The sequence below is a fragment of the Pelodiscus sinensis genome, chromosome 9 (assembly GCF_052426305.1).
Source record: "Pelodiscus sinensis isolate ZL-2025 chromosome 9, ASM5242630v1, whole genome shotgun sequence".
In the NCBI taxonomy this organism is placed as follows: Eukaryota; Metazoa; Chordata; order Testudines; family Trionychidae; genus Pelodiscus; species Pelodiscus sinensis.
In genome coordinates this window covers 4,408,939-4,435,716 of record NC_143060.1, presented here as the reverse complement: position 1 = coordinate 4,435,716, position 26,778 = coordinate 4,408,939, and the positions used below count along the sequence as shown (strand labels likewise).

Below are 26,778 nucleotides of genomic sequence, written 5' to 3'. Positions count from 1 at the left end.
ATCCATGCTTTTAAAATGGTATTTGATTGTGGACCTGATTTGCATAGACAAGATTAATAAAAATGCTGTTATTAAAAATTCAGCACCTCAACAAGAAAGTTATTAATAATTTACTGGACTGATCTGTCAGACAAGATTTTCAAAATATAACGAGCTACAGATGATGTCGCATTTGCTGGATTTTAACAGAAATGTATGGCAGTGAACTTGCTGTCTTTGGGTGCATCTACATTGTACCGTTATTTCGAGATAACTAGTGTTATTTCAAAATAACAATGCGCACGTCTACACAGGCATTCCATTATTTCAAAATAATTTCAAAATAATGGATGGCTTATTCCGAAATCTGTAAACCTCACTATGAGGAATAATGCCTATTCCGAAATATCTACGTCAAAATAAAGCATGTGTGGACGCTTCACTGCTGCTATTTTGAAATAGTCCCTCATCAGGGCCATTCTAAGTTATTCCTCCCCACTGCCTCCTGGGGCTCTAAATCGAGATAGCATGTTTACATTGGGGAAGCCTGTCTCGGACTAATTTTGAGGATCTCCTGCAGTGTAGATGTGCTATTTCAAAATAAGCTATTTCGGAATAACTATTCCAGAATAGCTTATTTCAAAATAAATGTGCAGTGTAGATGTACCCTTTGTGTCCAAAATACTGACGTTGCAGCTTAGAGATGAATTGCTATGAATAACAGGTGGATCCAGCGGAAAAGGAAATAAAGATTTATGGAACTGTAAAAACCTGATAAAGATCCCAACTAATTCTCAGGTCTAATTTCAGTCTTATTTAATAGGGATGTAAACCAGGAGCAACCCCACAGACGTTCATGGAGTGACATCTAGTTAGACCCGTGTGATACCTGACACAGGTGCCCAGAGAAGGTCGGAGGTGCATTCTAGTAGAGTAGTGAAAGATAGTACCTTTCACTGTTCTAAAAAGGAGAGTGATAAACTGTTCTTCATGTCCACTGAAGGTACGGCAAGAAGTAATGGGCTTTACTGCAGCAAGAGAGATTTAGGTTAGCTGTTAAGAAAAACTTTCTAACTACAAGGGAAATTCAGTTCTGGAACAGGCTTCCCAGGAAGGCTGTGGACTCTCCAGCAGTGGATGTGTTGAACAACAGGCTGAACAAAGATCTGCCAGGGATGGCCTAGGTTTACTTGGCCTGCCTCAGGGTATGGCACTGGATGTGCTAACCTCTCCTGGTCCCTTCCAGCCCTACATTTCTATGATGCTATGATACAGGGGACTGTACGTAATACTTAGTAACAAGAACAGGCCCAGGAAGGAGGGACGATTTCTTTGTATTTTACAAGTTCAGGTTTGTTTACATGCATGGGGAAAGTGTTTGGGCGTCATATGGAGCCCCTCACAAACTGGACTTGTCTTCTTATTTAATAATAATAGTTGAGCTATTCAGAGACCTCTGGCAGCCCATCTGCTCTTTCAGGAATAGTCTAAGACAGTGTTTCCAGTTGGTGCTCCGTGGAACCCAGGGTTCCGCAAAGCGAAAGTAAGGGTTCAGCGAGAATGCGGCATTACCCCGCCCCCTCTTAAAGAGACAGAGTATTTTGCAGGTCTTTTTGCTTAACCAAATTTTTTTTTTTTTGCTTGCCAAATTTTACTCTGGGAACCCTAGGGGTTCCTTGAAATTATTTTAAGCTGAAAAGGGTTCCGTGGCCAAATAAAATCAGGAAACACTGGTCTAAGAGAAAGGTTTGCAATACTACCAAGTGAACAAAGTCCATTGCTAAGATAAACTACTGCAGTACAGACAGCTGGGACATATCATGGTGCACTGCCCTTCCTATCTAAACCATTACACTTCAATGAGTGCTAAAGACTTTGTGGTCCCTTCATTTTATTTCAACACTTTTTTTTTTTTTTTTAAGGACAACTTACGACTAACAGAAAAAAAATAACATTTTAAACAAGCCAGTACACGCCCTTACCTTACTGAACCGTGGGGAGCAAGATGAGAACTGCCTAATTTCTACATGATCATCATCATTTGTGTCTTCATCTTCTTCTGAATCTACATGTTGGTACCGTTCAGAGCGAGCTAGGAACAAAGGTACAAATCACAGTATAATTAACCAGCACCTAGAGAGTCCGTGCCCTTTATATTTTCTATAAAGTATATCAAACAATAACTGAGGCTCTCAGGATCAGTCTGCACAAAGCAATTCCTATTTGTCCAGCTGAAAAGGTTGCTTGTCGTAAAACTGAGTATTTTTGATCATGAAGAATATCTTCAGTAAAACCGTGCATGCGTACAGACTTCAAATATACCAAATTCTGATCTTCCTATTCCTTTATACATATATTAGGGATGTTAGCTATTGGATATTTGAATAAATGTGTAACCACTTGAAATGTTAGCAGTTACACACGGGGGATGGGAAGGCAGGAGCCGGTGTTTGTGGGGAGCAGGTTCCTGCCTGCCCTCCCCTGCTGCCTCTGTGGGAGGCAGAAGGGGAAGCAGGGAGCCGGCGGCTCAGTGGAGCCGGCATGCGCAGAGAGCAGGCTTAGAAGCTGGCTCCCCATGTGTGCCAACTCCTGCCTCTTTTCCCTTGCTGCCTCTAATATAGAGGCAGTGGGAGGGGAGGGGGACATGTGCATAATCAACAAGATTAACTGGTAAGTCCAGGCTTATCGGTTAATTGTGTATTCGACTATCCACTGACATCCCCAACATGTACTACACCTCAGACATATTACACTGTAAAAGTGACTGATCCTCAGCAGAGGATATAGATGGGCCCGATTCTAGTCATCGTAAGTACTAAACGTATTGCTTACTCACACAAAGAGCCCTATTAAAGGAAATGGGAAGGCAGTTTACTCTGTCTTGCTATTTTCAATGTAACGGAGTTAGTACTGCACAAAGTTTTTGTGACACATTTATTTAAAAACTATTCCTCTTCTCCCACCCACCAATGGCAAGCTATTTCTAAGTGCCCACCCAAAAATATTTTGGAGCTCTGTGATCATAAATCAGCCAAATGTAAATGTTTACAATTTGGGAAGGGAAATAAAGAGGAAGAGACCCCCAGGCTGAACCATCTTTGCTGCATGGCATCAGCCAGAAAGGACTTCTTTCAAGAGTTATAAATCTCTGTAAACAAGGGCTTTTGATAGTAATGCCATCTCAGGTTTCTGGTGTCCATATAAAGATCCTCTATGACAGGAGAATTCTCCCCAGCACAGGACTCGTGCCATGGAATTCCTCTATCCAGCTGAGCATGCCCGGGCATCGGTTGCTGTCTGCACAGCTTGTCAACGCTAGGACTTGCTAGAAAAATAACAAGGCATTTCTACCCCCAGGGAATGAGCTCAATGCCCTTGCACTATACCCCTCTGTCACTGGTCCAGAACCAAAGCGCTAGAGGCTGAGGTCTAGTATGATCACCCCAGTGCACTAGACAGCCATGTTCTAACCACAGGATTTCAACCAGCGCCACTACAGTAAGGTACTGTACCCTCACAGTGAAAACGGTTGCAATAAGTCCTGATCGACTGCAACGGATCTTTCCTTCCCACTCATATGTGGGGAAACTGTGAAAAACTAATATCCCCCCAAAGCTGTAGAGCAGAAACACGCAAGTGGAGTGGAAAAGGCATCACTTCTGATGTGCTTGGTCGCAGTCATTTTTTAATATTGCCCAGCACGGTGATTGTCATGTGAACAGAATGTGGAGACAACAAAAAATGCCTCCCCATACACAGCTAAATACCTCTGTAAATGAAGTAACATTTTTCCAAGGAATTTTTTGATAACCCTGTGGAACAGGATATAACTTGGTCACCGATACCAACGAAGCATGGAATAATTTTCATGCAATTCTGATTCATTTCCAAACTAACTCCTCTCTCGGGACTCAGTGTGGGACTTTTTATGAAATCTAAATTAAATATATTTTATTAAGTTGGTGATAATTTTTATGAAGCAACTGACAAAATATAAAGTAACTATACATAAGAAATGGGGCCCATGGTGCAAATGAGACAGCCCATGCTGCGTCGGATGCTCTTTTTCCTTACTGTCAAAGTAGCTAGTGTCATCCTCGGATTCCAGCTGTGGAATAAATTCTGCTTTCTGTCGAAGTAATCCATTCCAGTCTAGATCTTTAAAGAACCGGTGCTCTTTCACCTCATAGGCACTACCTGAAAGAAAGGTATTGTTTTAACATTGCTCTCACATAGCAGGACATTCTCAAGGCACAGGAGAAAATACAAACGTACACTCATCTAACACCCATTTTCTGAGAATCATAGGGAACTCAATTTGGGTTCTTTGTCAATGTTGTGATGACAGATAAAAACAGCACAACAATCTCCTCCTTTCCCCCTAAATGTAACCACAACACATGCCTATATTGGCTAGGAAGGAACATCTCCAATATAATTCTGAAGTGTAAGTCTCAAGAGTGAAAACAAATTAACATCTTAAGTAAAAACATTTCAATGCTATATTGTTCACACCAAGTGTATGTGCAGTTTTTGCCCCTCGTTCAGCAAAGCTCTTGAAGGTATGAGTACTTCCACTGAATTCAATAGCGTTAAAATTAGGCTTGTGTTTAAAAATATCTGCTTGAATCACAACCTTTGTTGGTCAGCTCTGGGGCTTGAACACTCAAAGAAAACAAAATTAAAGAATCATTTTCCTGCCGCGGTGTGGATGTTTTAAATGAAACTACTGTTCATATTTGTCCACAGAAAAGTCATGGTATGAGAGAAGAAAAGTGTTGTGTTTTTTTGTTTTTTTAAACAAAGTGTGTGGGGGGGGATAAGAAGGACAAGCCAGGAAACTACAGACCGGTCAGCCTCACCTCAGTCCCTGGAAAAATCATGGAGGGGATCCTCAAGGAATCCATTCTGAAGCACTTGGAAGAGGGGAAAGTGATCAGGAATAGTCAACATGGATTCACAAAGGGCAAGTCATGCCTGACCAACTTGATTGCCTTCTATGATGAGGTAACTGGCTCTGTGGACATGGGGAAGTCAGTGGATGTGACATACCTTGACTTTAGCAAAGCTTTTTATATGCTCTCCCACAGTATTCTTGACAGCATGTTAAGGAAATAAGGATTGGATAAAAAGACTGTACGGTGGATAGAAAACTAGCTATATTGTCAGGCCCACTGGGTAGTGATCAATGGCTCAATGTCTGGTTGGCTGTTGGTTTCAAGCAGAGTGCCCCAAGGATCGGTTCTAAGGCCGGTTTTGTTCACCATCTTACTTGATGACGTGGATGAGGGGATGGATTGCATCCTCAGCAAGTTTGCGGATAACACTAAGCTAGGGGCAGAGGTAGATACACTAGAGGGCATGGACAGGGTCTAGAGTGACCTAGACAAATTAGAGGATTGGGCCAAAAGAAATCTGATGAGGTTCAACAAGGACAAGTGCAGAGTCCTGCACTTGGGACGGAAGAATCCCAAGCATTGTTACAGGCTGGGGACTGACTGGCTAAGCAGCAGTTTGCAGAAAAGGACCTGGGTATAACAATGGATGAGAAGCTGGATACGAGTCAACACGATGCCCTTGTAGCCAAGAAAGCTAATGGCTTACTAGGATGCTTTAGGAGGAGCATTGCCAGCAGATCTACAGAAGTTATTATTCTCCTTATTCAGCACTGGTGAGGCCACAGCTGGAATATTGTGTCCAGTTCTGGGTTCCCCACTACAGAAAGGATATGGACGCATTGGAGAGGGTCCAGCGGAGGGCAAACAAAATGATGAGGGGGCTGGAGCACATGACCTACAAGGAGAAGCTGAGGGATTTAGTCTCTAGAAGAGAAAATTGAGGGAGGATTTGACAGCAGCCTTCAACTCCCTGAAAGGGGGTTCCAAAGAGGATGGCGAGAGGCTGTTCTCAGTGGTGGCAGATGGCAGAACAAGGAGCAATGGTCTCAAGTTGCAGTGGTGGAGGTCTAGGTTGGGTATTAGAAAAACCTATTTCACTAGGGGGGTGGTGAAACACTGGGATGGGTTCCCTAGAGGGGGGGTGGAGTCTCCATCCCTAGAGGTTTTTAAGTCCTGGCTTGACAGAGCCCTGGCTGGGATGATTGAGTTGGGGTTGGTCCTGCTTTGGGCAGCGGGCTGGATTCGATGACTCCTGAGGTCTCTTCCAGCCCTGGGGGTCTATGATTCTAAGGTTTGGTGGATGAAAGCAAAGCAAAGACACCCACTGTGGTGGCAGTTTTGGACATCCCTATGCCCTAAGGTATCTGTCCACCAGCAACTGAAACAAATCCACAATTTTACATACAACAAAGCACATCATTAAGATGGCAATTACTTTCAGCCACCGCCAGCAGGGGCTAGATTTGAGCGGGAGATCGCTGTCTCAGAGAAGCTTCACTTCACATTGTCACCCAGCCACGAAAGGTGCACTCTGACATTGTGCTGTATCACCATTTTTAAAGGCTATGTATAAATTAAGTTGCTAATTTCAATGAAATGCAAAACCGAACCAAACACAAAGAGTTAATGAAAAAGAGGAACTGTGCCACGAAACTGCAAAGGCAGGAATTGTTGAAACGGGAGTCACATGTGGAAGTTAGCTGAAAGCGTCTATGGCCTTTAAAAGGGAAAGCCCGAGATTGCAAAGGCTTAAATCTGACCATACATTGCTTGCAGATATTCTTAATCACTTGAAATTTCCCAGTAGACTTCAGGTTCTTGGATTTTAGGGGATTATATAGCGGAGTGTTGTTGCTAATGTTTTTAGTTTATTGTTCACTTATAGTGTGGTTATGATTAACTGGCATATGTCATATATAATCCTTGCATGTTCAATAGCACTAAATTGTAGAATTATAGACATATAAAATTGATCAGTAGGCAGAGAGATACCTAACTCATTTATTCTAAGTAAAAAGGGCTGAAACACAAGGTCTGTATGCTGAGGCCTGATGATTACAGCTTAGCCACACAAGACCACAGAGATAAGAAATACTGACATAAGAGACTGAAGGATATCCCAGTGCCCTAAAATGATGGGGAAAGAGGTACAGTCAAAGCTGTGTACTTCGACACTCAGTTAAGCAGAAAGCTCAATTAACCGGCATGTCTGATATCTCCCAATTCAAATTTCCATCTAGTAACGGGGACTAGGATGCAGCCCAGCACATTAGGCAATTGCACACTTGGCACTCTGCTTTTATGCAAAAGAGGCAGAAGACAAGTCGTCAAGTTGAAACCAGAGATTTATTCAAAGAAAATAGCTTCCCAGGTGTGTGAATCTGTAATGACCATGACACAATCTCCTCCACCTTCTACATGGACTATGTTAGTTTTGCTCAGAGGAGTAGCTGGGTTAGTCTGTGACGTTAAAAACAACGAGCAGTCCTGTGGCACCGTAGAGACTAACCCATGAGCTTCCGTGGGTAAAACCTACATCTGATGAAGTGGGTTTTACCCTCGAAAACTCATAACATATGCAATGCTCTCTAAGGTGCCACAGGACTGCTCGTCACTTTTAATGATAATCGATGTTGATAATGATGTCCCTGAGGCACCGCAAGATCATTAAGTGCCTTCTGAATCAAAGAAAGATTAAATTATGTACGGTCTAGTTTTAGCCTCGTGTATTTTTAGACACCTGGGTTTACGCCAGGCACTGTCTGTGTAACATCATAAGATAAAATTTTCAGTGCAATAGGTGACCTGTATACACACAAGTGCTTAAAGAAACCAACCGCTTTGCAGTGTAGTATAACTATGTAACTCATGCATAGATCTGCATGCTTGGTAACCATGACTTCAATAAAACTTGCAAAACAGAGAGACCTTGTACTTTGCAATTTACGCGTGGTCTTTGTGTGTTCCTAGAGACCCTAAATCAGAAGCAAGTCGCAGAGGCGACTTCCATCCTATTAAGCCTGAAACTGTAGCCACCAGAGCTGAACTCTGCATTACATAATTGACTTTAAATAAAATACAAGACTAAAGGGCCCACAGCTAAAGGAAAACGTTGTTTTGTTATGCTGGCAATTGCTCATCAATGTGGAGAGTCACTTTCCTTACCAAAGAGAATTTCATTCAAAATCTGTTTGAATCAGCAGTTCTCTAACTTTCTGGCCTGTGGCCCACCTGGCTCAAAGCAAACTTTTCAGCAGACCACCAGTTGCTAATGGAAACTCACCATGAATTACATAATTTCACCCGAGCCGTTTTGCTAGTGCTGCAGCTGAGGAGAACGGTGTAATTTAACCAGTAAGAAAGGAAATACGAACTTAAATTATAAACCAGATAAAGGGCTTTAACTTCTCATGTTAATCAAACTTCATTTTAAATAAAGTAAAATATTAATTTATGACCAACACAAAAGGTTCCCATGTTTTCTTTATTTATGGCAGGGGTGGGGAACCTTTTTTGGGTTGGGGCCACTAACCCACAGAAAAATCAGTTGGGGACCACACAAGAAGCAAAAAAAAAAAAACCTCCAAAAACCACCAGACCTCATTGATGTGGTCCCCAACTGACACTTCACCCCTCTGGTGCGCCAGCACCACAGGGGGAAGAGGAGGGAGGACTGAGGTTCAAGGCTTTCCATAGGCCAGATCTACTCTTCTGGGGTTCCAGGATTAGCGGATTTTGTGGACCCCCCTCCCCCCAGGCTCTGGGGTGGGGACAAAAATGAGGAGTTCAGTGTGCAGGACAGGGCTGCCTGTGAGTGGGATAGGGTGGGGGTGCAGGATCAGTGTGGGAGGTGGAGTGCAGGAGGGGGTGAGAGTACGAGGTCTGGATGGCAGGTAGGGAGGAGGAGCAGGGCAGGGTAGTTGTCTGTAGGTGCCGCCTCCAGGCAGCACGTCCTCATGCAGCTGTTCCCGGGAGGGGGAGCATCAGTGTGCAGATTGGCTTCTGGCTCTGCTTCTTCCCCGTGAGCCAGATCACTCAGCGAGGCTTGGGGTTTTCTCCACCACCCCCCACAGCAGAAAGCCGGTGCTGTCTCTCCAACCTTCCGGTGGGGGGACTCGAGGCTGGAGTGCGAAGTATAGGCTCCCTGCTGCAGGGGAAGGAATAGGGGAGGAGCTGAGCCCAAGTCACGGACCACCTGGAAGGCAGAGGTCCGCAGACCACAGATTGAGAACCACTGGTTTCAACAATACTCAGAGACAAACAGAGGTATTTCCCTGACACTCGCACATTTCACATGGATTCTGATCACTCTGTCCCCAAGGACAGAAAGCTGTTGAGACTATCACTAAACACAACACACACTGTTGATATCACAAAGCCAACATTTCACACAACAGCACAGTGATGCCACCAGCAGCTTTTTATTGCTTCTGGTGAGTGTTTTCACAAGAATATGCCCGTACCTGTTCCCAGTCTTTCCAGAGGGTTTTGACAGAGAAGTTTAGCGGTGAGGTCCTGGGCATCTGGGGGTAACGCCTCATCCCCTTCCGGCCAGGCAATTTCATCTGAGGAGACACAGCAATTTGAAAAAGACAAATCTCTAAGACATATCATGAAATCCACAAATGCTTCTACCCAGGAGGAAGTGGTACACTCTCCCACAGCACGATTGGAATGCATTTGCATTCAGCCCCACGAGTACTTGTCATTCAAGAGCTGACTTTTCCAAAACGCATATAAATTCAGTACTCACCATAGCTGCCGTCAATGCACACAGTAATTGTTGGAACAAAAGTATAAGAACTTTAATACATGATAATGTAATAATGATCGTTTATAGCAACACAAAGAATGACTAGGGTGCAGCTGTATCTCATACCCACTCATTTAGGGTAACAATTTTAATCATTAGCTAGCACACATACCCAGGGTTGCTCTTGGGTCCTTCATTGATTTTTTTTTTTAAATAAAAGGAAAAGGCTGTTGCTTTATTTAAATGATTGTATTTTTTTATCACGGTGTTATTTTGACGTTAGTTTTTATTTCGGATTACTTAAAAAAAGGGACTTAACATTTTTCCATGTAATTGTTTTTTAGTACTTTTTTTTTAAATGGGAATTCCATCAAGTGTGTTTTTTCTGCATCACTATAAACTCTTATCATTTGCTAGGTTTTAACCAAAAAGGGTGATAGTCAATGTGGTTTGCACCAACATTTTCTTCTAATTTTCAAACCTTAAGCACCTTTTTCTCTCTTTTCTGTAAGGTTTATTGAGAGGCAAGCCTATTCCAGCTGCATCCTTATTTCTTTTATACGCTACATTTCTCCTTGCACTATGCATAGTGATAGAGGTCTTGTACATATATACAGATGACGGTGTAAGTAAAGAAAGTTAAGAGCTTTGAGCATGGGCGGTCGGTGATGGTAGGGCTGGGGGGACGGAAGCCCCCAGCCCCAGCCCAACCCCACCCCTTCTGCTGAGGCCCCGCCCGCATGGGAGCCAAGCCGCTTCCCCACCCCCACCACATGGAAGCAGGGCAGCACACCGTGCGCACCCATCACCATCCTGAGGGAAGCACAGGTGAGTGCATGCGCCCCAGCCCCAGAGCACAGGGAGGGAGGAGGGCACATGGCCCTAGCCTCCCTGGCTCTGGAGCACAGGGAGGACTGTTGGCGCAGGGCTCCAGCCTCCCCAGCCAGGAGCACTGGCACTGGGGGCAGCAATGCTCCACCCCTAGATGCCTACAATAAGCATTCTGGGGGCAGAGCCAGGCTGGTGGCTTGGGAAGGCAACGCCTTCTCCTGCCTAGCACACCAGCTGCCCATGGCTTTGAGCAGCTGTGCCGAGTTACCAAAAAGGGAATATCAAACTAGTTCTTCTACAATTAAGTCGGTTTCGTAAGTGGTCTTTCTTCACTGAAGTACAGCAGATTTCAAGTTTCTCAGGCACTCAGTGAGCTGCTAACAGTAATCCCTCCAGAGACAGGATACACACACTTACCGCTGATCACCTGTCCAAACAGCTCTTCTGGTGTGTCACCAAAGAAAGGGACGCAGCCAACCAAAAACTCATACAGGATAACTCCCATGGCCCACCAATCCACAGGCTTTCCATACCCCTGCCGCAAGATCACTTCCGGGGCAATGTATTCTGGAGTCCCACACACCTGAAGATGGACGGACAGAAAGGAAACTGCTAATTTACCAACTGCCAGAGTTAGAAGCCAAGTTCTTTCTACCGAATTCTTCTTCCGCTGCCTCAGCTGGAGCCGGTGGTGATTTCTGTCATTAACACAGCCCTTGCCACATGGAAATAGCCCCCAGTTAGTGACAGCCAGACTAGATACACTTGCATAACCTGTCACCGGTCTCCACATTCAGCATTTCTTTAGGGATGGAAAACTCCTGATTAACCAGTTAACTGGTTAAGCGTTAGGTTACCCTAATGTTTAATCTACAAAACGGGATGCAGCCCTGGAGCTGGGGCTGCTGCTGCCACTGGTAGCAGGAGGCTTGTAGCCCAGTCCCAGGACTGGAGCTGCTGGTGGCAGGAGGCTCCTGGCCCCGGAGCTTGGGCTGCTGCTGCTGCCAGCTCCAGTCCTGGGGGGCTGCTGCTGTTGGTAGCAGGAGGCTCCCAGACCCACGTTTGGGGCTGTTGCCATCTCCCAGCCCCTTTGGGGCAGCCTTGGGGGTGGGCTACTCCCAGGCACAAGGTAACCCTGCTCATACCCCTAATATGAATTGTTCAATTTTCCATCCATGGCTTTGGTACACTTTAGACCAGAACTTTGAAATCCCGAACTCTTGACTAAAAGTGTGTCTGTGCAGAAATAAAGGTAAAATTCTGCCAAAGAACATTATTTGTGCAGAATCAGATGAAATTCTTGTGTCTTCATCATTCATCACATACCACAGTGTCAGGTGGATTTCTACAGACCCTTTGATTCTCTCACAAAGGGCCTCAACCTATACTATATATAGTTTCATTAGTTTAACTGTACTCAGCACTTGCATCACTTCCCAGCAGTGTGCCTAGCTGAACCATGATCTGCTTATATTTACAGGTCATAAAAATCTTCTCTCACTGAAAACATCAGTCTCAATCGATGCACCTGAAATAGGTCTACAAAACGCTGTGGAGATTCGCGGATTCAAAGTTGTAATTGTTTTAGAAAAAGCATTCTTCAGCTTACCTGCTTATCCACAAACTCTCTTGCATCTTTCTCAATGTGGCCTTCATACAGATTAGTTGTGAGACTCATTAACCCAATTTTAGAGAGTCCAAAATCTGTTAGCTTAATGTGGCCCATGGATGTTATCAGAAGACTGGGGAAAAGAGGAAGGAAAATAATTCAGTATTCACTGCTATCCTTACAGAAAGCAATGAGCAAAGCAGATCCCGCTGTCATGACATGGCATTGTCTAGCAAAATGTCTCAGATAGACGGTGTGTTTGTGATTGTGTGCATTCCACAACTAAAGAGGGATGAATGAGATCAAGACAGCTGGGAATTCAAACTGTTTCTGGGCTGTTTTCAGGTCTTTGAATGGAGTGTTTGCAGTGTGGTAGCCAGACTCACCCCGAGGAAACATCACAACATGAAGAAAGGAGCCATAGTGAACAGCGCCATTCTCTGACCAGATTCAGGAAACAAAACCTCATCCCCAAAGGACTGACTCACTACAAACCTCTAATCGCGACACAAAACTCTGGAGAACTGAGGAAGTTGTGAGTAGCTACAAAGCTTTTCCTTTCCTCCAACAGAAGTCGTTCCAATAAACAATATTACCTCACCTAACTTCTCTCTCTCTCATTTGAACAGAATGTTATTATAAGCTGTCTTTCTTTCCATGCTTAATCTTCGGTCTTATCAGAACAGTTAAGTGCTGTCCTGGCTTTTATCCCATTCAGCCCAACATCCCTACAATGATGGGCTTTTGTTAACTTTTGTACCTGCATTTTTAGGGATTTTTGCTGAATCAGGGTAGAGAGATCTGGCTGTTTGCAGTGCACCTCCTACATAAGCCATGGAAGCATACACGATTGCTGAGCTAAATTTAGGACATGTTCTGGGAAGCAGCAATTCTGACAAAGAACGTGAGGTTGTGGTGGATAATCAGCTGAACTGAAGCTTCCAGTGTGACGCCACGAGTGAAAGAACTAACGAGATCCTCGGAAGCATAAACACGGGATTCCCAAGCAGGAGTAGGGAGGTTACATTTCCTCTGTGTTTGGCACTGGAGTGACCACTGCTGGAACACTGGGTCCAGTTCTAGTGCCACAGCTCAAGAAGGATGTTGATAAACTGGAGAGGGGTCAGAAAGAGTCATGAGAATGGTGAAAACATTAGAAACCCTGCCTCACAATGTTGGACCTGTTTATCCGAACAAAGAGAAGGTTATGGGTTGAGTCTATAAATTCCTATAAGTTGAGTGTACAAGTCCCTAAATTTGGAACAAATATTTAACAATGGGCTCTTCAGTCTATTCGAGAAAGGTCTAATGTGATCCAATGGCAAGAAGTTGGAAGCTAGACAAATTCAGTCTGGAAATAAGGCCTACATAAGACAAACATCTGTCAGGGATGGTCTATATGGGTCTGGTCCTGCCATGAGGGCAGGGGAATGGACTGGATGACCTCTCTAGGTCCTGTCCAGTTCTAATAAACTTTGATTTTTTTTTTGAGTAATTAATCTTTGAAACAGTTTACCCAGTGTTATGGTGGATTCACCATCACTCACAATTTTTAAATCCGGACTGGGTGTTTGTTTCTAAAAGCTCCACTCGAAGAGTTATTCTGGGGCAGGTCTCTGGCCGGTGCCATATAAGAGGTCACAATTAGTGATTAGTTTATCACAATAAACTGTGGAATCTAAGAATGTGCGTACATGTGCACAATGGTGAGGGAATTATTCTTTCATGATGTAAGCACAGACAAGAAGTTGAACGTGTCAAAAACAACATGAAAACTTGACAGAGAAGAGACTGGCTATGTGCCTGTAACATGCAATTATACTTTTATCCCAGAGAACTACCGCTACACATTTGAACTTGAGAGGTTCAGACCATACTTGTCAGGCTTTAGGTCCCGGTGGACAATGCCATAAGTGTGTAGGTACTCCAATGCCAGCACTGTCTCCGCAAAATACATCCTGGTCATATCAACAGGGAGGGCTCCGATATTCTTTAGGAGTGTGGCGCAATCTCCTCCTAGAAGAAAGTTGTAAACATCGCATGCTGAAAAGACATACGAGTACTAAGCTTCCACATTAGACAGGTAATAACCCTGGCATCTCTCTATACACAAAAGTTTCTTACCCATGGTCCTGTATTCTAAACACTATTTAGAAAATTTTTATTTCTACAATATCTGTGATTTACATTTCTCTAGTTTCTGTAAGGCCTTTCTGGACCTAAAGCACGTCACAAACCATATAAATAGTCCCCCAGGCAAGGGATGGACTAGGGGACATTTTTGTCAGTGACATTTTGGCAAACTCTAGCTCATCAAAAAAAAGGAGCAGAGTGATGCCTTTGAGGTCCATGGATAGTGACAATGTTTCTAAGACTTCATAGGAGCCACCACAGGAGAGGAGAGTCCACAGAACTCAACTTATCTGAAGTGGAAAGGAGGACGACTAAGCTGAACTTGGGAGGATTCAGGGAGTTTGGGTCTGTCTGCTTTGCATGACTACAGGGACCAACCTCTCGAGATCCCTTCCAGTCCTAGGATTCTGCGCTGCTAAGTCTACTAAGAAATGCTTTCTCCACTTTGGAGAGCCCGGACAAAAGTTTTCTTGCCTTTTTAAGGGAGCAGTCCAACTGCCGTCAATGCAACTATGTGCTGAGAAATGCTAGCAGGGTCTGGCTCAATGGCTGTATACATTCATCTTCCAGGTTGGAAATGAATCTGAGATGGAAATAGCCACAAAGGCTGGCTGAATTTAAGCTCTATTTTTTTATTTCTTTTTGCTGTTTAAAGAATGCTGCATCACAGCTTAATATGATCCTCTCTATTTGCAAAATAAGAGTTTATTTTAAATGTGTCAACCTGTCAATCAATAAATTCTGCCTCCATCTCTCTAAAGTGTCAGAGACACAATAGCGCTAGTTTCCACCTTGTGGTTATTTAGTTAGTCCACACACAGAAGCTAGGCACAGGAAATTAGTTCTATATACCAATGGAAATATATTGTTTACATTAAGATAGAACTATGAAGCAAAACCAACTAATAGTCAACTGGAATAAATGAGGCGGAAGAGACAGGACCTTAATACTAACCAAATGAGGGCCTAGATCATCCCCGCCAATGACCGAATCCCCCCAGAGATACCTGCCAGGAAGTCTCTGCAGCCATGCTCCTATAGAGACCTCCCCATTGGCTCTAGCCCCCACAGCTTCCCTGCACGTGGTTCTGTGAAGGTGCACCGTCGTGGAAGACCTGCTATGCTGCCACTGGGGCCCATGGAGTGGACGTTTCCCCATGCCATATATTACACTTCCAGGCTGGACTGACTTTTCTGACCCATCTTTGCACCATGGTCCAAGCTGATCTCCGTTCCCTCCCCCACATGTGGAGCTCAGACCCGCAGAGTCCCCAAGAACAAATGGTGCTGTGGAGGGTCTGGACCCTCTTCTGTGTAGACATGAGCAGACCCATACATGAAGGGTCTACCCACATGTCATCTTGGGAATCCAACGAAGGCCTATTTTGTCCTCAACGTTCAATTCTAGAGAATAATGGTGGGTGACCCTAAAGACCATCTGTAAAACACTCGGAGATACCACAGCATGAAAGTCAGTCTCTCACTCTATACACACACACACACACACACACACACACACACACACACACACACACACACACACACACACACACACACAAATAATTATTGCCACTATGTAAAATTAATGGTGTTTAAAACAAACATTCAGTAATACAGCCAGATATTCAGGTCTGAGACAAATACCTTCCACGTACTCCATAACCATGCACAGGTGGCGTTTAGTCTCGAAGGAGCAGAACATACTGACTACAAAGGGGTTCTCAGCAAAGGTCAGGATGTCTCTCTCCACAAAGGCCTGCTGGATCTGGTTTCTCAAAATTAGGTTCTGTTTGTTGATCTTCTTCATGGCAAAGCGCTGGCGGGTAGTCTTGTGCCGTACCAAATACACAGCCCTACAAAACAACCAAAGGGTTATTACCTGCAGATCAGACCATTTCAAAACCAATGGAGTGCAGGTCATTACAGCATCTCTGACTACACAGAACATCTGTAGGGCCAAACATTGTGACAGAACAAGAACTCTCTATGCTTTTCCTCAGTCAGAAATGAGGCAAGGCTATGCCGACTTTTCCACATACATAAGATTCCCAGCAGGGAGGCTAGCTCAGCCTTAAATGAAAGGAAAGCTTTTGCAACTTTGCAAAAACAACAAGAAGTCCTGTAGCACCTTACAGACTAACAGATTTATTGGAGCATCAGCTTTTGTGGGCAAAGACCCGCTTCGTCAGATGCAGTGGGTCTTTGCCCACGAAAGCTTATGCTCCAATAAATCTGTTAGTCTATAAGGTGCCACAAGACTTCTCATTTTTGCAGATTCAGACTAACATGGCCTCTCCTCTGATTCTTGCAGCAACTTTGAGACTCTTACATGATAACATTAAAATTGCATTTCCTCCATCGGCAATAGCATGAGGGCCCTGTGTGATTTTACCAGGAATCTCACACTACTGTGGCGCTTTCAGCTGTCCAGACAACTCACAAAGAATGTAGCACACAAGCCTGGGTACACAGGGAGAGGCACATACTGGTCATCATTTCGGTATATACCAGAATCACCTGTCAACTGAAATGTGACCTAAAATTAATGAGATCAGGGCAACTTGCTTCCAAGCTCCACGAACTAGAGCTAGATTGGCTGAAACACGATGCAGGATTTCCTATGCTCAAATACCCTTTTCACGTCTGTCAACTTCACCTCTTTAGCCGCACGTTAACGATACAGTTTGCAAAGAGGTTTTCCTTCTGTTTGCTTGCTCTATAGAATCAGCACTTACTCCCTTGTCTCTGGAGTGGCTTATTGTATTATATTGAACATAGGATCCTATTTCACAAGCAGTTGGGTATGGTACATATAGCAAGGACATGACTGTAAGCAAACCTCTGCTGACTGCTTAGTGTATATCTACACTGTAATTAGACACCTACGGCTGACCCAGGCTCATGGGGCTCGGGAGAAGAGGCCGTTTCTGTGTAATGTTGATGTTTAGGCTGCAGCCTGAGCTCGGGAACCCTCCGACCATGCAGGCGCTTAGAGACCACGCCCCATTTCAAGCCTTAACCTCTACATAGAGCTTTAAACTAAGTTCAATGAGGGCTGGTGACCAAAGCCCGCAGGCCAGTCAAACACACAGAGACCTGGGAAAAGGGTCAGAACTTGGGGGTGGGGAGAAGCATGAGCTGTTACAGCATGAAACAAAGGGAGAGAAAAGACAAAACTGGAGAGCGAGAGGAGAAATCAAAACAGTATCTTAGTTGTCTGTATGTTAACGTGAGAAGTAGGGGGAATAAGCAAGAACTCAAAATGCTAGTAAATAAACACAACTATGACATAGTTGGCCTCACACACACAAAGTGGAATAATAATACACACGACTGCACTATTGGTATAGAAAGGCACAGCTTGCTAAGGAAAGATAGTCTGGGAAAAAAGGGAGGAGGTGTTGCCTTGTATATTAAAAACATATACGCATGGACTGAGATTAAGAAGGGAACAGGAGACAGATTTGTTAAAAGTCTCTGCATAAGGAAAAAAGGGGTAAAAATTAAGATTGATGTCATGATAGCAGTCAACGACAAACCACCCACCCAAGAAGAGGAGGTGAATGACTTTGTTTTTAAACTAACAAAATCATACAAAGGGCAGGACTTGGTGGACGACCCAGACATCTGATGGGAAACCAACACAGCAAGTTCTTGGACTGTACTGGAGACATTTTTTTTTTTAATTTCAGAAGGTGGAGAAAGCTGCAGAAGGAGAGGCTGCTTCAGATTTCATTTTAACAAATAGGGAGGAACTGGTTGAGAATTTGAAGGTGATCACAAAATGCTTTAATGCATGATTCTAAGACGTGGTAGGAGAGAGAACAGCAAAATAAAAATCATGAATTTCAAGCCATTAGACTTTAGAAAACTCAGAGAGCTGGTAAGTAAGAGCCTATGGGAAGCAAGTCTCAGAGGAAACAGTCCAAGATGGCATTTTTTCAAAAAGACACTATTAAGGGCACAAAAGCAAACAATCCCACTGCGCAGCAAAAGTAGGAAGTATACCAAGAGACCACACTGGCTTAATCAGGAGATCTTCAATGACCCAGAAATCAAAAAGAATCCCACAAAAAGTAGAAACTGTGTCAAATTACAAAAGAATGACTATAAACAAATAACACAAGTATGTAGGGGCAAAATTAGAAAAATCAAGGCATGAGATCAAACCAGCTAGAGACATACAGGATAAAAAGAAAATATTCTACAAAAACATTAGAAGAGGAAGATCAAAAACAGGAGAGGCATGTCACTTAACAGGGTGCGGGGAATAATAAAAAAAATGTGAAAATGGCAGAGATGCTTAATGACTTCTTTGTTTTGCTTTTCACCAAGAAGGTTGGTGGCGATTGGACATCTAACAGTGAATGGCAGTGAAAATGAGGTCAGATCAGAAGCCAAAATAGGGAAACAAACAATTTAAAAATTACTTAGACAAGTCTGCAGATGAAACTAAGCTGAGAGTGGCAAGTGCTTTGGAGGATGGGATTAAAATTCAAAATGATCTGGAGAAATGGTACGAAGCAAATAGGATGAAATTAAATAAAGAAAAATGCAAAATACTCCACTTAGGAAGGAACAGTTAGATGACTGCATACAGAATGGGAAATGACTGCCTAGGAAGGAGTTTTGTGAAAAGGGACCTGAGAGGCACAGTGGGCCACAAGCTAAAAACGAATCAACAGTGTAACACAGTTGCGAAAAAAGTGAACATGTCCTGTCCTCAGAAGTTAAGGTTAAGAAGCAATAGGCTTAAATTGCAGCAAGGGAGGTTGAGGTTGGACATTAGGAAAAACTTCCTGCCTGTCAGGATGGTTGAACACTGGAATAAGTTGCCTGGGGAGATTGTGGAATCTCCATCACTGGAGAGTTTAAGAACAAGTTGGACAGACACCTGTCAGGGATGGTCTAGATCAGTAGTTCCCAACCACTGGTCTATGGACTGCTTCCGGTCCGCAACCCGCTGGCTGCCAGGCCACAGCGGCTGCCAGAGCTCAAGCTGGCTGTTTGTGGCAGCTCAGTTCTGGCAGCCATGGCGGCAGAGGTGTGGCAGGAGGAGGCGGAGCAGGAGGCATCTCCCTCCCTCCTCTGCACTTGGGGGAGACACGAAGGAGAAAGGAGAGCATTCACCACCAATGGCCACTCCCCCTCCCACACGGCAGTAACAGTTACGCTCAACCCTGCTCTAGAAACCACATTCGATGATGATTCCTCCCTCACAATTACAGCCAGCTTTTCATCCATGCAATGTGTGTCACCTTACGAGATCTTTCTAGTTTTTAAATCCAAGTGTCATGGGGTGCCAAGTCAAGTGCCTTACAAAAGTCTAAGTACATCACATCTCTGCTATTATATTTATCAATGAAATGTATGATCTCAAATTTCACATTCTGGGTTCTATTTGTGGGGCTGGCAGTTGGTATTTTAACTTGTAAACTGAGCGACTCTCTTCTGCGCTCCTTAGGGCACAATGAAACATTAGGACGTTTTCACACAGCAGCTCTTCACAGGGGAATTACGCTTTGACGTCCGGTATTAATAAGTGTCTAACTTGTGTCTGAGTACGTAGTGCTAACAAACAAATGCATTTTACTGTTATACTCTTGTTTTTGAGAAATACTAAAATGTAAACTAAACGACATTACACAAAGATAATTTCCCTGAATAATGCTCAACTGTCATACCTCAATTGTGACCTCTCCAATGTCACATTGACCTTGTGTATATTAGTATGTTTAATTATATCCACATACTGCAAAGGCAAACTTAGCAAGCATAATAGGGCTTGAGGTCAAAACTGTAGTATAATATTAGCAAAAGCAGATGGCCAGGGCAGATCAAGAATAACAGTCTGAAAGGCCTAATTCTTTGTCAGGTGGCTTGATGACAACATCATCTTGAAAAGCAATATGCTAGCAGACAACCTGAAAAGCTTACCCATACGCTCCGTTGCTGATTAGCTTAATGGTTTCAAACTCCTCTTCAGAGGGAGTTTTCTTCGGCGGCGCAGGAGCTCCACGGCTCTGAAACATCAAGAAGAGATTTTTCCCTCTCTACAGTTCACCAGGATGTAGCCTACTTTTAAAAAACGTATTTTCAAAAACTTCACTTCTGAACAGAAAATACAAGTCATTTAATTTTACTCCTAAATTTACAGAAAAGCAAAAAACTATTTTCCTGCAATTTTTGTTTATGACTAGAGGGTGTGTGTGTGTGTTTGTGTGTCTGTTTTCCCTTGAGATATTATTTCCCTGCTACATTTTCCCGTTTTCATCTGAAATCTTCCATTTAATTCTTCATACTACATGCATTACATTTTGATTTCTGTTAGATCAGAGACCCGCCCTCTTTCTCTGGTAGCCTTCTAATTCCCTTCTACTGTGTAATGAATGGTGTTTGTTTTCTAAACTACCGTGGAACTTTGCGAAGTCTTTGCACACTGAGTTTCCAATAATGCTCAGTATCTGCCAGAACCGACAGTACTGAATAAGCAGAAATATTTTAAACAACAACATAGTTGAGGCTTTTCGAGCTGCTTCCATCCAAGGAGTTCAAAACAGGCAGAGATTGAGGCAGAGACGTCAGGTGACTTGATCGAAGTGACACAGGAGGTCTGTGGCCGAAATGGGAACAGAATCCAGATCTTCAGAGTCCCAGGGTCATCCTTCCTTCCTGTGACGGGGTGTACCAGCCCTGCACAGGGGAAGCCAGGCTCACCTGGCTGAGGAAGTCCCGCCCCCACAGTCCTGCTGGGCATGCTCAGACTGCAGCCCAGGTATTAAGGCCTGGAGAGAGGTTCAGTCTGGGCTGGCTGCAGAGGAGGAAGGAGGTATGAACTGCCAGTGGGACCAGACCTGAGACCAGCCAGCGAGACACCAGAGACACTGCAGAGGATCTGGAGGAAGGACCCTGGATGGAGTCCAGTGGAGACAGGTAGGAAGTAGCCCAGAGCAGGAGGTTGAACCCCGAGGATCTTGGCATGTTGCGGAACGATTCTCCACCCAAGTTAGTGGTGGACTGTACCACCACTGTTAGGGTCCTTGGCTGAGACCCAGTGAAGCAGGAAGGGCCCCAGTCCCGCTACTCCCACCTCAATCCCCAACCCACGGGGCTTGCACCTGCTTCTATTGACTCCAGCTGCTAGGCTGTACTGCCCCCACAAGAAGGGCGTGTGTTTAAGACAGCAGCTGAATTACTGTACGCACAGGGTTAGGGATTTCAAGAACCCCAGGGATTCGACAGCTCCCCTAGAGGGGGATGGGCACACAACCCCGTGACACTCTCCAGTGTATTGTTAACCTGATCAGGACATTATCTGAGAAACAGTGAGTTCCTCAATGACTGCAAGCCATGTTTAAATTCTCCCATTTGCCTGGGGCACTTCTAGCAGAGATTATTCTGCACTGCATGCAACTACGCCGCAGAGAAGGATAATTCCTTTAGATCAGGGGTCTCAAACTCATGGCCCGCAAGCGTTTCACAATGGGGCCTGTGTACCACTGCTGGCACGTGAGTCCTTGCGGCCTGGGGGACTGTGCCCATGTCCTTCTTCCAAGCCCAGCTCCACCCTTACCCTGCCACTTCTTCCTGCCCTGGTCTGTCCTCTCTCCCCCACCCCCCGCACCTCTTCCCTCAAGCCCTCTCCCGAGGGACACAGCCTCAGGGATTACTGGGGGGGGGGAGCAACAGGGGTTGGCCCCCTGCCCTCATGGTGGCAGCAGGAGCCTCTGCTCTGCTCCACTCTGCTGCCAGGCCAGCCTGGTTGCTCTGCTTCACTGCTCTGCATGCGCCTCCCCCAGGCCATAGAAAAGTGCCGGCAACAGCACGGAGCTAGCAGCTGGAAGCTGCTCTATCCCTGCTGTGCTGCCGGTGGTGGCGTGCTGGGGGCTGTCAGGGGCTTTTAACTTGCTGGGGGTTGCAGGTGGGGCTGGGGGATACATGAGAGGAGGGCAGCACAGGTTGGCAGGCGGTGCCAGGAGACAGGCAGGGAAAGCAAGGGGGAAACTCGCAGAGACCCCCGTCTCCCTCCGAGCCCTTCCAGTGGGGGTGTCCACTGGCCCGCGAGGAGGCACGTATGACTGGCACTGGCCCTCGCATAAACTGAGGTTGAGGGCTCTGCTTGACTGTATTTTATATTATAGAACGTGGGTGGGGTTTTCAAAGTTCCAAAGTCAATTACTTCCGGCCCTGTCTACAAAAGTACTGAGATACAGGAATGCCCAACCCCTAGGTGCCTTGCCACCCAATGGACTCCAATCCCCAAACTGTGTTACGCACCAGGCTCCCCATTCAATACACGGGGAAAGCCAGCCAGCTGAGGGGGATCTGCCTATGCCAGCCAGAAGTGAAATGCAGAGGAAAGGTGCCTGTCTGGTGGGTCGGAGAGGAGCACCCTCCCTCTGCTTGGGATTTTCAGCTGTGAACCCCTTTTCTGGAGTTTGGCACCTAAGGCAGGTCAGGGCTCTGGTAGCTGGCACTCTAGAAGCTGACACCCGGATCTTTCACAAGAGAGAACCCCGGTGTCATTATACCCAGCAGCTCAGTGCTTAGAGCATTCACCCGGGATACAGGAGACCTGCTTCAAGTCCCTTCTCTGCCTGATTTGGGCCAGAGTTTGAACCCACATCTCCCAGGAGGGCCTTAACTGTTAGGCCAGGACACACACAGGCGCAAACACACAAAATAAACCTTGCATCAGATGCTTTCTTTCTAGGGAAGAAACAGCTAGACAGTCCACGTATATTGCTTCTTTACCTCAACTGAATCATCGGTCTCGGGAGTGTCTGGGCTGTCATAACTATTCAGCTGGGCCATTTCTGCAAACAACAAAGAGTATTTTTAATCATCTCCCTATATCATTAACCTCTCTCTGTATGTGATGAGCTTTCCCAGGGCCAAGAAAGCTCATCACCTATTAAACCATCTTGTTAGTCTTTAAAGTGCTGCATAGTTTCTCCTTTTGTTTTAGCAAGATCAGACTAACATGGCTACCTCTCTATTACTATTCTCTGGCTGTGTCTACACTGGGCCACTTATTCCGGAAAAGCAGCCACTTTTCCGGAATATCTTGCCAGCTGTCTACACTGGCCGCTTGCTTTTCCGGAAAAGCACTGACGATCTACTGTAAAATTGTCAGTGTTTTTCCAGAAAAACTATGCTGCTCCCATTCAGGCAAAAGTCCTTTTCCAGAAAAACTGTTCCGGAAAAGGGCCAGTGTAGACAGCACAGTAGTCTTTTCCGCGAAAATGGCGATCGGGGCTTTTTTCCGGAAAAGCGCGTCTACATTGGCCCTGGACGCTTTTCCGGAAAAAGTGCTTTTCCGGAAAAGCATCCTGCCAATGTAGACGCGCTTTTTCTAGAAATACTTATAATGGAAAACTGTTCCGTTTTAAGCATTTCCGGAAAAGGGTGCCAGTGTAGACGTAGCCCCTCTGTATGGCAAAGAAACAGTATTTTACAAAGTATTTATAGATGTCAGGAAAGCACACGGCTTCCTTTCCTGCAAAAACATTCCACTACTGTACAATAGTCAACTGGAAAATCTTGCCAGGTGTTTTAGGTAAGACTTCCATTGTCAAAGACAACCGATTGTCCTCACTTATGTATTTGTAGCATTCTAGAAATTCCTTATAACAAGGATAAGGAATAAATGCAAATACTAAGGTAATGTTATTAATATATCTCCAGCAAAATCAGCCATCTGAATGTGTACACAGAAAATTAGATTTCCAAAAACTTTCTTCTCTCTAAGTCCATGTCTAGACAGAGGTGATATTTTGGGATACCAGAAGTATCCTGAAATAGCTATTCTGCGTCTTTAAACACACCTGTTATTTCGAAATAACATGCATGCTATTCTGGTGTCCCTGTAACCTTCATTCCACGAGGATTAAGGGACTTGTCGGAATAGTGAATTATTTCAAAATGACCTCAAAATAAAGTACGCAAATTGCATAGCCCAAATTGGGTAGCTTATTTCGAGGTAAGGGGCAGCATAGATGAATCCTAACAGGCCCAATTTTGCAGTGTCAAGTACTCTTAAAACATGGTGATGTTAGTGAGAGTTTTAGGATGCTCAGCTCCCTTCAGGGGTTGCTAAGCACATCACAGGCTCAATCTCACATGCCAAAGAAAACAGACTAAAAGCACATTCCTACTGAAAATTACTCTAAGTGGATGTAACAAAATCACAGACATTTCTACATTTCCATTTTGTAGAAAGAAAATGATGCTAATGAGAAATAAGTAAATGAAAGGACCTCTCCCTTCTGACAGGATCAATGGAAACATTGCTTTACATCAGACTCCAATGGATACAATTAATTAAATTGCACTCAGTAATCTCTGATGAAAATTTTCCCAAAAAGCTGTTTGTCTGAAGTTGTTTGACAATCTGTCACTCAGTAATTCTGACAAATACTACAGAAATTAAGGTAAAACTGCTCCCACAAGGTAAAAAGAAAACCCAAGTTCAACTGCTGCCAAATTCTGTGGTAATTTCTAGTCTCTATGGCAGGTTTTATTGTTGAGTCAAGCACAGGAGCAAAATTTGTGCCAATAAATCTCTCAAAAGAAAAGAGATTAAACAAGATTAATAAACCACTGACATGAAATATTCAATTGTGCAATAACTCACTGATGTCAAAATTTGGATTTTCTGGGGCTCTAGTGTCAGGAGCATATTAGAAAGCCCATGAATTTTACTGTTTAGTTTCACTGTCAAACAGCAGAACATGAATAGTTAAAAGGTTACATAGAAAGGGTGAGTCTACACAGCACCCTAAACTCAAAATAAGATACACCACTGTGTAACACAAATTGTGTATCTTATTTTGATTGAATTTCAAAATAGCATATTTCAAAATCTGGCGTGTCTACACAGCACCAAATTTTGAAATAATACGCTATTTCAACACATCCCTTAACCCTTGTGGAATGAGGGTTACAGAGATGCCGAAACAGCATGCCCGCTATTTCCAGACCTCTCTCAAAATAGCGGGCACGTTCAAAAGACGCAGTGTAGCTATTTCGGGATACTTTTGGTAACCCAAAACAGCTCCACTGTGTAGACATACCAAAGTAACAGGTAAACTGTCCTTTCCCCCACTGATGACATTTTAAGAATAGCAATAGGATAGGGGGGAAGTGGCATGTGAATTGAAGAGAAAAACATTCTCATTTAACAGTGTAATGCCCAGTGAAGGTGGCTCATATTTGATATTGGAAAGTCATTTAGCCCAAAGAATGCACAATAAGAAGTTCTCACCCTCCAGGGGATCCCGGGTAAGGCCCAGCTGGCTGATAATGTAACGAGGAATGTCGCATTTAATTCCTTGCCCTTCCTTGGCATGACCTTCGGCAGCTTCTAACAGGTGGTAGAACTCTTCGGGATCAAACTCCTAAAGTCAAAGAATAGGACGAAAAGTCTGAGTGATTTGATTCCAAAATCAAAAGAGAATTTGTTGTTGTTTTATTTTCCCCAGAATAGAAGAAAAGCAGAGTTACTGTTAAGCTTTAATCTAATCTAGTTCATATCCTCGCGTCTGTTGGCCTCACCAAGGAATAGCAATGACAGAGAAGGTAAGAGATGCCCCAAGTCTTTATGATGTTCCAACCCATGGCGTATATTATAAAAACAAAGTTTTTGGAGGTGAGAACCTATGTAAAGTTTCTGCCTCTTGGTGTGAGGATGAATTAAGCCACTCAACAGCAAGTTCCAAACAAACTTAGCTAAGCACAGCATTCTAATCTTGCTTCAAACTACGCTGCACGAGTTACAAATTTCATTATAAACAGAAGACTTCATTTCTGCTTCTTGAATTGCTCTGAACTATTAACCTGTCAACTGTGACTTGGGCTACTTGACAGCTCTGGCCAAAGACACATGCTTCCTAAGACAATGTTTCTAACATACTTTTTACTCTGGTCTGCAAACCTTGTTTACTGGTGCTACACTCCTGTGCAGACTATTAAATTGTTTTCAACTGAGTAATTGTTCTGTACAGTTGACCAGTGACCGACATCAAACATCACAATTTACTTGAAAGAGTGGTCAGCTAAACAGAAAATGACCGAAACAAACCAACCCAAAAACCAGAAATTAATATAACCATAAAAATTAAGAGAGTAGAAAAGGGGCGCTTTTAAAAATTGTCCGCACTTTCAAGCAAGGACCACTTCTTTGTTGTATATCCATATAGTGATGAGTTCAAAGTTAGCACTAAGCAAATAATAAAAAAATGGCAATGTTGCCAATGGCCGGGATGAGTGAAGGCGAGACATGTGTCCGGAAGAAGTCATTAGTGACTTAGTAAGAAAAGCAAGCAGAAACTAGATAAGAGGGAAAGTTGGAGGAGACAAAGGCTATTCACTGTGAGATATAGACAAAGCCAAGTAACGCAAAAAAGCTAAGAGGGCAGTTGGGGTGGGAACTAGGGAAGGATTGTTTTCCCCCAAGACATACTTAACTGGAGCAGCCAGAGGATAAATAATAGTTAAATAGACAGGGAAAGGAAGGGAGAAGGAACCTGGGAGAGGTGGAATCGATAGAGCTGTGCTAATCTTTTTGGTAGAGA

General features: G+C 44.1%; 1 protein-coding gene across 8 annotated transcripts in view; it reads right to left on the bottom strand.

Annotated features, from left to right (window-relative positions):
• Positions 1–26,778, bottom strand: part of MAST2 (microtubule associated serine/threonine kinase 2) — a 306,028-nt gene that overhangs the window by 20,251 nt on the left and 258,999 nt on the right. For all 8 annotated transcript variants that reach the window (XM_075935891.2, XM_075935889.2, XM_075935888.2 and 5 more), the window contains 10 exons: positions 25,470–25,602; positions 22,958–23,019; positions 20,141–20,226; positions 15,848–16,056; positions 13,948–14,086; positions 12,071–12,203; positions 10,879–11,044; positions 9,341–9,442; positions 4,054–4,176; positions 1,962–2,071 (listed from right to left, as the gene is read on the bottom strand). In XM_075935891.2, coding sequence (XP_075792006.2) covers positions 1,962–2,071; positions 4,054–4,176; positions 9,341–9,442; positions 10,879–11,044; positions 12,071–12,203; positions 13,948–14,086; positions 15,848–16,056; positions 20,141–20,226; positions 22,958–23,019; positions 25,470–25,602 — 1,263 coding nt within the window. The remainder of the gene's footprint in view (positions 1–1,961; positions 2,072–4,053; positions 4,177–9,340; positions 9,443–10,878; positions 11,045–12,070; positions 12,204–13,947; positions 14,087–15,847; positions 16,057–20,140; positions 20,227–22,957; positions 23,020–25,469; positions 25,603–26,778) is intronic.